The following is a 12,301-nucleotide window of genomic DNA, read 5'->3' on the forward strand; positions in this document are numbered from 1 at the left end:
AGGTAAATTCCATGCAGAAAGGCTTAGAAGACACTCACCTTCATCAAGGTGGGTGGGTATCATGGTGGTTGAAACTAAGTTGATGGCAAGAGGGATGGAGAGACATGACTCTATTTCAAAAGACAAGGAAAAGATAGAAGCATTGCATATGGCAGTTTGATGAGCCCTGGTTGCTTTGCCTGGCCCACTGGCCTCTTTCTCTGATTCTACTTGCCTTTTTAGCTTCTGCCCACATCTCCATGATCACAGACAAGTGTAAGACTCAGAGGACTGAGTCAGCCTTGCGGGGGACCTTTGGTTTTCCTATGAGTCACGAGTGACATCAGAAGTCCCTTGGGCTTATTCAGACCAGCATGCATCCAGAATTAAAAAAACAAAAGACTGTATATCAGAATCATCTGCAAAGAAAAAATCAAACCTAAACATTTTGCTGGGTCACCAGTCTAGTGGGATATGGATGGATCAGTGATGAATGAGAACCTGTTCAGTCTGGTGATGAGAATGTGGCTGGGGCAGAAAGCAGATGGGTTGAAAAGATGGACATGTGCATGTTTATATCACAAAAACTCTTGTGTCCTCAGGGAGGCGCAAACAAGGGCCACCCCAGGGGAAAAGGGAGACAGACTCTAGCTGAAGGATCAGAGAAACTTCCATGGAAGATGTGGGCACAGAGGTGGATCGCTTTATGTCTTTTCCTCCTTCACAAGTATCTTTAAAACTTTTAGCAGAAAAAGAGAAAACTATCACGCCACATAGCCCTCTAATAAAATCGTATACACACACACGTTTGGTGAAGGCTTAGCTATCTGATGTAGGTTGATATCATCGCAGGCATAAACCAGAGTCAAGGGTAATGGTAGCTGGCTTGCAAGAAAGGACTCCTTTCCCTAGTTTCTTCCTCCCTCCATTTCTTTCACTTGCAAATCATTGCCAGCTTCCTGCACTTCATGCCAGTTAGCACAGAAACCTTAACATTGAGAGAGGCCTCTCTGTTCCAAACATCATCCCTCCAAGTGGAGCCAATGGGACTGGAATATTTCTCCCAGGGACTGAGCCAGGAGAGGTGATGGGAACAGGGGTGACAGGCAAGGAAGGCCCATGTCCCTGACCACAGGCAGAAACCCCGCAGCAGAGAGCTCTCTCTGTGTGAATGGGCAGCTGCAGCACCTCTGGAAGGCAAATGTGCCACAGTTTTGTGGCACTGTTGGTTGAGGCTTGTTTTTTATTTCACTTGGGTGAATAAGAAAATGCATCGTCTCTGCAGTTTTTGGTGCCCAATTATAGTACATGTTCAAAACAGTCTGACACATTTCAATACCCAAGGGTATTTTGCTGCAGTTAAGTGCTCAGGGGAATAATGCCAAATAAAGTTCTGTAAATGCATAAAAAATTGTTTGCTTGTCAACTGTCACAGACATACTTTCAAATTATAGAGGTCCTCTTGTTATCCTAGATAGTATTTCCTAACGACCCAGCTATTTGAAAGCTTTATGTGAAATCAGCTTTGGAATATGGCACTGTCTGTGCTCGAGAACTCAGAGCAACTCTGTTTGGAACTTGGGCATTCATTCTGAAGGTTGTCCTGCATCTAACCTTTGCCCAGAAGACTGTAGTGTGGGTTTTGTCCAGAGTGTTCTAACCAATCAGTGGGGCGGTCTTCCAGGTACCCACACTCACCTTTCCTCTGCAGGTAGCATCATGGTCTTTCTTCTGTGCTCAAGGCTGGTATTTTCTTAGCAAAAGCCCTTCACCTGACTCAGACGCCTGCAGACAGCTCCCCTCTCTCTGGGTCAGAGTCCCCGCTTCCCAGTCCCTTTGCTGGCAACCAAATCTCCTCCTGCCCCAACTACTCAGCACGCTTTTCATTTTCATGACTCTCTTGCTATTACAAGGCAGACTGGCTTTCTGAGAATGGGAATTTAGATCCAGCCGCCATGTATCAGCCACACCGAAGCCTACAAAACCGCTGGTGGAGTGAGGCCACTTCCTCCCCACACACCATGGGGGTGACTCACCACGACTCAGAGGACACTGATTAAGATAAAGGTCATTGGGGTTTTCAAAGCAGCCTGTTAATTGTTGTTTTTTAAAAAAATACCAAGGCTGTTTTAGTTTTACAGCGATCAAAAGGATTTTGTAATCACACTAGGAGAGCATGTAGAACTTTTCATCTTTGAGACACTTAAAAACATTAATTAATAAGAGCAGGGTACCTGGTAGAAAAAGGAAAAGGCTTGTTGTCTCGACATGCCCTGCTGCCTCTCTCCCACCTTCCGGCTGCTTTTGGACACACCCTCCCTGCTTCCCTCCAGTGTATCTGGGCTTCTCATCTACCCATGAACATGGAGGATTTCATCCCTACGTACAAACTCCTTGGTATTTGTCCCCTGGCATGTCTATGTCATCCGGTCATCAAATTTATCTAGAAAGGTCTGAGCCACATGGGGTGGTGCAACCAAAGGGCCAGCACCATTTTGAGGGAAATCCTAGATACCATGGTACCATCAGATGCTACAAGGCTTCTCTGAGGGTCTGAGTCAGGTGTTGGCTATTGGGCCTTGTATTGTGTGCACTGGGCATGTGCCATGATCCTGGTTCCATGCACTCAGTATATTGTAGTTGTTCTCAATCTAAAACTGAATCGGTGTACCCCTGGCCGCGAAGGCCAGTTTCAGGGTAGCCTGAATGAGTTGGCGTCCAGTGGAGGCACAAGGGACTGGTGGGATTTGGCTTCCGGCATGGTTCTGCATCCATTAATACGCCTACTGCGTCCTGTGGGTGGTCGCCATCTGAGCTGAGACACCCTCGAGGGAGGCCTAGTACAAAATGTGGTGAAGACCCGAGGCTGGGCAACCAGGCAAAGATGGGGTGGAATCCCAGTTCCACTGCCAGTTAGCCATGCCACCACGTGGCCTGCATCCCTGGGCTCTGCATTTGCGCGTCTGTGAAGTGGTTATCCTTCCATGGAGATAGGCACACCATTTAGCACGGCTCCTGGAAGAAGGGCATTCACTCTTCCTGAGGAATGCTAGGAGGTGAGGGGGAAGGTAGCTGTCAGAAAACATTTGCTTTTTTTTTTCTTTTTTGCTAAAGGCAGTCACTTGGAAAGCAGAACAGATTGGTTGCTACATTTTATGAATTCCTTGTTGGAGAAACAATGAACTTAGAAGACTGAAAGCTGTAACTACTTCAAAGTACTTTCCCTTTGGAACAGATAGCAGAATGGTGGGTGGGGATCCCTGCATGGCTGTATCGTGATAGTGAACACAATATATTTTTTTTCAATTCCTTCACTTTTCAGTATTTTCCAAATTTTCTACAGTGAGCAGTTGTTACATGGATAATCAAGGGAGAGAGAGAAAAAAACAAAACAAAACACCTTAAAAAACAGCCAAAGCTTAAACCTTTTGGATTGTAGACAGGAGTCACTGATGCTCTGTTTCCACTGAGACTCCCATTCCCTTGGGCCACCTCCTCTAAGGCTATGTGCCATGGCAACCGGAGACCTTGTGTTTGAGACCCTTGCTTTGACCTTGAGAAGAATGGACCACGATGTCAGGTTGAACTGCCTCTTTTTAAAAGGACCGTACTATTAAGAAACCTTTGATCCCATGAGCATACTTTCCAGGGCTGAGGCAGGTGCTGACACATCTCAGGTGTCAGTAATGACCTTGGCAGTTATTGGTGTTTGCCGAGTAGGCATTTCTTGAGACTGTTTGTCAAGACATACCCCTACTCAACCATGTGTGTACCCATTTGCTTCTCATCCCAGCCCTGTGAGCTGAATGCTATTACCTGCATCCTATAGATGAGCAACATGGGCTCAGAGAAATGATGCACACCAGCCCTGGAGCACACAGTGTGTGTGTGACTAGAACCAGAGTCTGACTCTAGGGCCTTGCTCTCTACTGCTCTTCTGACCACCCTGATTAATGAGCAGTGAACCACCGTCTACAACCTGAGTGCAGGAAATGACCGTTCTCAGCTTCTCCATGCTTTCCCCAGGCTCACCTGGGCCTGGCTCAGGACCTGATAAATGTTCAGTATCCAACAGTATTTTGGGGTATGTGGGTGTGTAAATGAGCAAATAAGGGAACGAATGGCTGAGGGAGTGAAGGAATGACGTGCCTGGTGGCCATCAGGCCCTGCTGTCTTGTGCATGGAGGAGAGAAGATGTGCCTCCTTTCCTTCTCCTTGAAAGGACCACTTTGGCCTCTCAGACAAGAGGAGACGCGGGCCTCGGAGGAGATGGTGAAGGTGTTCACCAGCTGAGGACCATGCTTTCCTTGGGAGAGAACATCTGCCCAGACAATGGTTGGCTCCCTGCCCTTGGCCACACCCCTGTACCAGATGGCATTAGCTTTGGGCAAGATTTCTTCCTCTCCAGTTGTGGGCCTCCCACCCCATCTCCTTCCTTCCTGTTGGCAGTGTGGAGCAGCACGTACAATTTATCAGTTATTAGCATACACAATATTTGTTTCGCAGAGGCTGTGTGGATGTGTGTAGCTGATCTCCTCTGGCCCTTCCTCCCCCCCCCCCCCACCCCCACAACACACACACACAGAGAAAAAAAAGCAAAGACATTTTTTTTTTCAAACTCACATGAACATGGTCATCACCTCAGCCCATCCCATTATGCTTCCAAAGTCCATCTCTAGATAACCCACAAGAACACTCAGGAGCAGCCAGTTAACCCCCACCTGTCAGGTTCAGGCACATAAGGCAGCTCCTGTATGGCTCCAGCTTGCCCCTCAGATGGGTGCCCATCTTGTCCCATCCTCCTAGGCCACGGGCTGGTTTGTGTGTTCACCACATCTGGCCTTTATTTGAAACTCCACCTCAAAGTATTTCATAGCACAGAATATCTTTCCTTATTAAATTCTCCCCCACATATTTTTTTCATAAAACAGGCACCAAAAACTACAAACCTACCCGTGGCTCTCAAAGTATCTGTTTATAAACCTTTGGAAACCGTTCGCAATTCGTTAATCACATTTTCAAAGGAAGTTACAGTTTATAGATACACTAACAAATGCCATATCCGATGCCTCAGCCCCAGTAACGAGATCCTCACGCAGGGAAGCAGGGAGTGGGGCTGGTGGATCCGGGATGTGTCACAGGCTGAATCCCACGGGATAGGGGAGATCTGGCCTGGGAGTCAGATTTACTTCTCATTCTGTCACTCTTACACTGTGGCCTCCCATGTGTCCTCTCGGGGAGAAAGTAGGGGATCAGCCATGCTCAAACATAGTAGTCTATCTTGATTAACAGTGAGGTATTTTGCAAATCACATGTTCCTAAAGAGCCGTTAGGAACACTTCACTTAAAATGTACTTTAAAAGTGGTTCATTTACAAGGAAAATAATAAAGGCATTAAATATATACAAATCACAACTCCAGTGACTACTTACGTTTGAAACCCAAACCAGCTTTAAAACAACATATTTAGAAAGGGAAGGGGGTAATGTGGAGAGAATGTGTTGGTACCTGAAACATCTAAGGGCATAAAGATTCCAGTCACAGCTTGATCCAGGCACACACACCATGTTTTCAGGACTCTCTTCCTGTCTCTTCTCTGCTTTCTCTGCACTGGCTTCATTCTCAGGAAGGCTCTCTCCAAGCAGAAGCAGAGATGTTTATGAGGAGCTCAAGTTCACGTCCTACCACCTTAATGATGCTAGTGGATGCACAGCTCTTTTATCCAGATAAATCCAAGAAAGCATCCCAGATTGGGTCTCATCTGGATTGGCATGAGTTATATACCCAGCTCTGAACCAATCTCTGTGTCCTGGAGAGATGTGGGTCTCCTTACATGCTCAGGTCACTTGCCCACCTCTGAACCAGGATGGTCTTGCTTTCCCAAGAACTATATTTATGGGGCATAGGGCCCAAGATCTTCCCCTGGAAGAAAGCAAGGTGATTGCCCTGGAAAATGTGAGGGATGGGTGGGGGCAGTGCACAGCACAGATGTCTTCCTCGTGGAAGTCTAATCTCTAGCCTTCCAATGTGCTTTCTAAATGGGAGAAAAAATAAAGGTGGATCTAGGGTCATTATGCTTGAGTTTACTTACCACCCTCAATCTGTTTTGTCTTATGCAACAGCCACTGACTTTTTCTTCTCTCGCTCAGAGTAATCACTCTTCTACATTACTGCTTGATCTTTAATGGGAGACCATTAACAAAGACCCAAATGGGAAGTCTTTCAGACTGGTTTCACATACCTGGTTAAGCAGACATTGTGGTGGGGCATTCCTTTTTTTTTTTCTTTTTTTTTTCCTTCTTTTTTTTTTCTTTTATTTTTTCCTTCTTTTTTTTTTTTTTTTTTTTTTAGTGTTTATTGATTTTTGAGAGAGGAGAGAGAGAGTTATTCCTAAAATGGAGTTCCAGAGCAAGTATCCCCAGTCCTGCCTGTTTCCTTCAATGAAACTAACTTATTTAGACTCACTGGCTTGTGGACCAATACACTGGGAATGCTTCTTCACCTCACGCTCTAAACTCTCCAGGTTCTCTGAATATCAAAAGTGCAATGTACTGAATTTCTTGAGTGTTTGACAGCTGGGAGTGGTCAGAAGGCCAGGCTTCTCTAAGCATGAGAAAATTGCCAAATACCATCTAAAAGGACTTGGGTTCTTTATCACAGGTATGGATTTTTCTGCTGCGAGAGTCTCAAGTCCCAGCTGAGGTATATAGTACGCAAGTCTTGGTGCTTAAGATACACACCAGGAGGAGGTGCATGACTGTAACTCTCTGACACAACCATCTTCAACAAACACCTCCTTCCTGCCTATGGTTTGCAGAGCAGGATCACTGACTGGGTCTCCTTCATTTCAAGGAAATGACATGGAAGCCAACTGTATACAACGAGACCCATGATCTTGTTGGCCAAGATGATGGGTCTCAGGAATCATGCTAGCATATTAAGGATTTATTCTGTGCCAGAAATGTGTTTGTCAATTTATACACACTATCTAGTTCATTCTCTCAATCTACTGTTGCCACGGAGGTACTATTGCTTCTCTTATTTTGCAAGTGAGAAAAGGGGAACATGAAGCCACTGGACCCCTTGTGCAAGATCATGTGCCCAGTGAGTGGCAGAAACACTTTGTCTAACAAGAGACAAGTGGATACTTTTGGTGCTCAGGACCTCAGCAGTCTTCCTGAGTTTCTTTAGGAGTGGCTGAAATAACATGATGCTCAGACACGAAAATTTGGTCGGGGGCTGGTGGTGAGTGGGGATGTCCTGCACACTCTGGTTATAACATGTTATCTAATGTGTCATGGAATTTGTTATTGAACTTGTGATGGGCTCTTTTCCAATATGCATGGTGGGCAATACATTGACCTTCGGGGGGGTGGAGCAGAATTAAGAGTGATGAACTGCGAGCCAGTCCTTGGAAAAGAAAGAAAGCCTATTTAGCTGGCTTTATTTATATCCTTAGTACCTGGTCCCCACTAGGGGTCCAATAAATGTATTTGAGTAAATAAATAAAGGAGAATTTTGTAATGACCAAAGGAAGTGCTTCTCACAAAAAGATGGTGTAGACCTAGTGTTACATGGCCCAAGAAACTGTAAAGGCTTTGCCCTTAGTGGCCAGAGGCTGGGCTGCATGAGCTTCTGGCGTTCCTCCTGGCTCTTAGGAGTAGGATTCTTACTGAAATGGAACATGGGGGCCGTTAGACAGTTAACAGAGGCCCAAGAGTTTCTGACTCTTGCTGCTCAAAGGGACATGTAGAGTCTTACTTAGCATCATGTGCCCCCTTCCCCATCACACCTCCTCACTGAAAGCTGTGGGTGACAACCCCATGGACCTCATTCCTGTTCCTCCCACTTGGCCCCAGTCTGACACTTGCCAGGGTCAGAGCTTCTGTGAGCACACGAACTTTCCGTAACAGGATCCAGCCATGAATCTGCTGTCATTTACAGCAGCTTTGCAGGGAACCACTTCCCTCCCTCTTCATCTGCAGTGGATCTGATGTCGTAAAACTGGCCATGAACAGCTGCTCATTGGAAAGCCTGAGAGCCGGGAGAGGAAGGGTGGTTGACCTGGGTGACCTGAGCCCATTGCCCCTTGGAGCCAATGCAGCCTTCCTGAGTGGTGCAGTGGGCACTTTCCAGAGAGGTCTCAGCGCTCCTGAAATACACTTGACAGGGAAAACAAGAGAGGAGGAAAGCCACTGGGCCCTGTTTGGCTCTACAGTGACTACCCTGTCTGGCCTCTGTTCCCTGGGTTCCACTGGGGGCCCATTTAGACCTGTTTGGTTCAACACACTGGCAGTGAGTCTCTCCTTCACACCCATGTGCCTTCAGCACCTTGTCTCTGCAGTAGACAAGCAGTGTCCAAAATGGTAACCTGTGGTTTTATGGTCTTAACACACTTACAGTGACACTGCATCTCATTTAAAATCTTACCAATTCAATCCAAAGATGACCAGTTTAGAGACAAAATCAAAAAAGAAAAAGGCTATACATACATACATATTTTTTTCTAGTATGCCATCAGCCACATCTTATGAACTTGTAAAGGGGCTGCTTATCTTTAGCCTGCAGTAGAGGGCAGACTTTCCTACATTATAAACATCCCAACAACCAGCATTAAAGGCCCTGAGGCACAGGACCATCCACACACAGGAACATCCAGTTGGTAAAATGGTAGGCTTGCAGGGTGACTAACACCAGTGATCTAGGGAGAAAAAATGAAAACCACTTCCCCAGTTATTAATGCACTCATCAGCTTTTCCAGAGAAATGCCCTAATGGCCATTAAATCTGACAGGGATTCCCAGTACCCACATCTACTCCAAGTAAAGGAGCTGCGCTTAGCTCAGTACTGCTATAGACAGCATGATAGGAAGTAGAAGGTTCTGTGTGTCTACAAAATGGTACCAGGATGTTGAGCCCAACTGTGGAGATCAGTACTTTTGTTTCCTAGCCAAGGAATTAGGGGGTAGCTTTGGGACAGGAGGTAGGGGTGGGAGAACTATAAAACAAAGGGTTATGACTAGATGTTTGGTAAACTGTCTACAAAGCCCTTTCCTATGTCATGAAGGGGTGGTCTTTAAAACTTAGGAGTAGAGAAGGATCTCCCCCATTCCACACACATACCATCCAGGCAGAGGGGAAATTTTGCTTGGTTTCTGGCGTGTTTGGAGCCAATGAGTCCAGTAGGTAAATTCATATCAAGTAGAGTTGACTTGTTATTCCCCAGCTCAGAGCGACTGGCCTCGGCTTCCCTGCTATTAAAACCCCTAGGACTGTGCCCTGCCAGGCTTCTCATCAATATCTCTCTACTCATGGTTCCTGTCAGAGAAACGGGGCTTGGGGAGATAAAGGCTGCCCTGGCTGCTGATCTCATGGAAATATTTTGTTTTCTTTTCCTTTTCTCCCTGCCAGTACGAGGAAGGAAAAAAGCGAAGGAAACCTAACTACAGTAGCGTTGACCTCTCGGAGGTAGAGTGGGAAGACCGGGATGATGTGGTAAGTGACTGATGAGGAGGGAGCTCCACTGTACCCACTTCTGTACCTGGAGGCCATCCTAGGAGGTGGCCACTGCAGGGACATGGAGACAGTGGGCCCTTTTGATGGCATTTGGGGTTTATAACTCTCCTGCTGGTTGGGAAAACTGCAGATAGGCCTGCTTTGTGCATTTGGCCAAAACCAGCTCCTGTCTGGTCCCTTCTGCTGTGGATTAATCCAGACCCTTCCTCAGTGCCGTTTGTGGGGCGTTGCTGCCTTCAGGGGAGCCTGGCCAGACAGCAGAAGGCTCTAACCACCACAAAGTCAGGGCCACAGTGCACTTGTAGGGACACCATGGGCCAGCCCTTTTTTTTTAAAGAGCAGCCCAGGGCTTAGCAGGCCCACCTCCCATTTGCACGGCTGGCAGTGCATTTCCTGGGCAGTCTCAGCCTTCCCCATCCTGGCCACACTGCCAACAGCACACACGCTTCTTTCCCGCGCGGATTCAGCCTTCGGCACTGTATCAAAAGCTTTCCTTATGCCCAAGACTTAACCCCGTCTGTCTTCTTGTTACTTCCTCAATAAATCAGATTTGTTCGACATGGCTGCCTTTGCATGAATGTAGGCAGACTGTCCTTAATTAAATTGTCACTTCCCATGAGTTCCTGCCTTGATCCTTGTTCTTTCCTTTCTCTGTGGTATCTCCGTGCAGGGCCATGGTTCTCTGCCCTCACCCTCCCTGATTTGTCCAGGGTTCTTTCTGCAGTTTCACCATTGAGACACAAATGTTTCTGTCCCTCAGTCTGTCCTATTTCCCAAAGGGTTGTTGAGGGGAACCACCTGGACTCCCCAGCTGGGTTCCCGGGCCTTTCAGAAACATGGCCAGCATCACTGTTCTCTGGCTGTCATTTTTCTTCTCTTCAAGTCCTCTACTCCCTGGACATCTCAGCTAGCATAAATCTTGGATTCTCTTCCTTGCCTATAAATTGCAAGAGGTGTATCTGTTTTAGAAATTTAGCCAATTTCCTTCTTCATCTGTACTAAGACTCTTTAAACTCAAGTTAAAACAAAATAATGGCTGATTGGTTAAAAGCTACTTCCTAACCTGCCCTCTTTTCCCAGGGGCTGGTGGCCTGATGTCAAGTCAGCTCAATGACCTGGTACGGTTTACATCTCCTTGTTCTTTTAAACGTGGTCATTGGGGTCTTTACATTGTACTGCGCCTGATGCCCATGCCCTTCCTTTTCAACCTGCTCTTCCCAAGAAGCAGGCTAGCGCAGTTGTGAGGGGCACCCCTCCAGGCATTAGCCTACCTAGGTTCAGATCCCACGTTAGTTATTTGCTGGCTATTGGTCCCAAGCCTGCAATTATCCTCTCCGTGCCTCAATTTTGTTGTTTTGTTCTTTTTTCCCAGTAAAATGAGTATGATGATAATAGTACCTACATCAGTTGTGAATCTTAAATGTGTAAATATGCCAAGTGATGAAAAGGTATTTATACCACTGTGCAGACATGGTGAGGCCCGTGAGTGGTGGCTATTCTTCATACCATTCTCATCATCATTAATCCTCAGGGAACCTTCTCGTTAATGAAGGTCCCGTGGACTTACAGCTGCTAAATTGTCTCGTGAGTGTCTGAAGGGTGCATTCCATTGTTTTCCTTCCTCTTCCATCTTTACTTTATCAGTTGCTTTATTTTGACCTCCCTGGACCTTTTTGTTTCCTTTCCCAGAAGGCTGGAACCTTGTTGTCAACATGCTTCTCCATCAATTTCCTCTCATCCATTTTGATTAACGTGGGAGGCAAACTGGAGTATGTTTGCTCTTACTTCAGAGTCCTCCCATCCAGGGAGCAGGTCCTCTGCTCCTAAGCACAGAGCTGATGATGCTCTCACTTCTTCTTTGCGTGGAAGCGATTTATTACTTGGCTCACTTTATCCATCACCTATGCTCCAGTTAATTTTCAATGAGCTAATATCTCCTCTTATTAATAGTGGTTTCCCTGCCCTATCATCTTTTTCCCAGATTCCCAGACTCCTGAGCGTGTTCTTCACCTCCATCTGACTCATAGGACTGGGCGGGGTGGGGGGGGTCCACCTTCAGAATTCCCACATCTCCTACACGTTCAGTGTTCTTACTCTGCTCACAGTGGTCTCTCGTTGTCTCCTGGTTCGGGTCCCTTGCCTCGTCTCTTTGAGGAACATGGCATACTCAAAGTGTCAATTCCTTCATCACCAGCATGTCTGGGGAAACCCAGGTCACCATTTGTCTCCTAGAGATTTGCACTTCATTGATTGGAGAATGCTGGAACCCATACAAAGCATCTTTGTGAAGTCTACACAGGATCCACCCTGCCCATATGTCCACCACTGGGGTTTGCGTGTGAGTAGCAGAGGGCAGGCTTTTGGTCAAGATCTGGGAAAGCACCTTGCAAGCAAGGCCAACTGAGGAAGAAGCAGCTTGAGTCTGCCCAGCTGCAGAGAACATCTTGGAAGGTGCATCCTACTTCTCTTGGCAGCTCGGCTCTTGTTGAATAAAATAACGGTATTTATAACATAGACCCTATGTCCTTCCAAAAAAAGATGTGAGGTCACATAAACTATTAAAACACGTGCAAAATAGACTGGCTAAATTTAAAATTTTTTAAAGAGAAAGAAATTAGAAACCATTTAGAGGAGGATGAGCAGAACCGTTGGCCCAGGCTCCAGGTGACTTAGGCATCACATCAACAACACAGTGAGTAGAACAGACCTTCAGGGACCCGTGAGCCAAGAAGCGAGGCTGAGCCATCCATAGCCCAGCCTGAATCCCTGGTGTTGATCACCTCTGGGAAGGAAAAAATAGCTTTTAA

At 46.5% G+C, this 12,301-nt stretch overlaps 1 protein-coding gene across 1 annotated transcript in view; it reads left to right on the plus strand.

Annotated features, from left to right (window-relative positions):
• The window catches only part of CACNA2D3 (calcium voltage-gated channel auxiliary subunit alpha2delta 3), an 858,555-nt gene that overhangs the window by 665,356 nt on the left and 180,898 nt on the right, over positions 1-12,301 (plus strand). Inside the window, exon 17 of the mRNA XM_042979174.1 lies at positions 9,390-9,473. Coding sequence (XP_042835108.1) covers positions 9,390-9,473 — 84 coding nt within the window. The remainder of the gene's footprint in view (positions 1-9,389; positions 9,474-12,301) is intronic.

The sequence above is a fragment of the Panthera tigris genome, chromosome A2 (genome assembly GCF_018350195.1).
Source record: "Panthera tigris isolate Pti1 chromosome A2, P.tigris_Pti1_mat1.1, whole genome shotgun sequence".
Taxonomy (NCBI): Eukaryota; Metazoa; Chordata; class Mammalia; order Carnivora; family Felidae; genus Panthera; species Panthera tigris.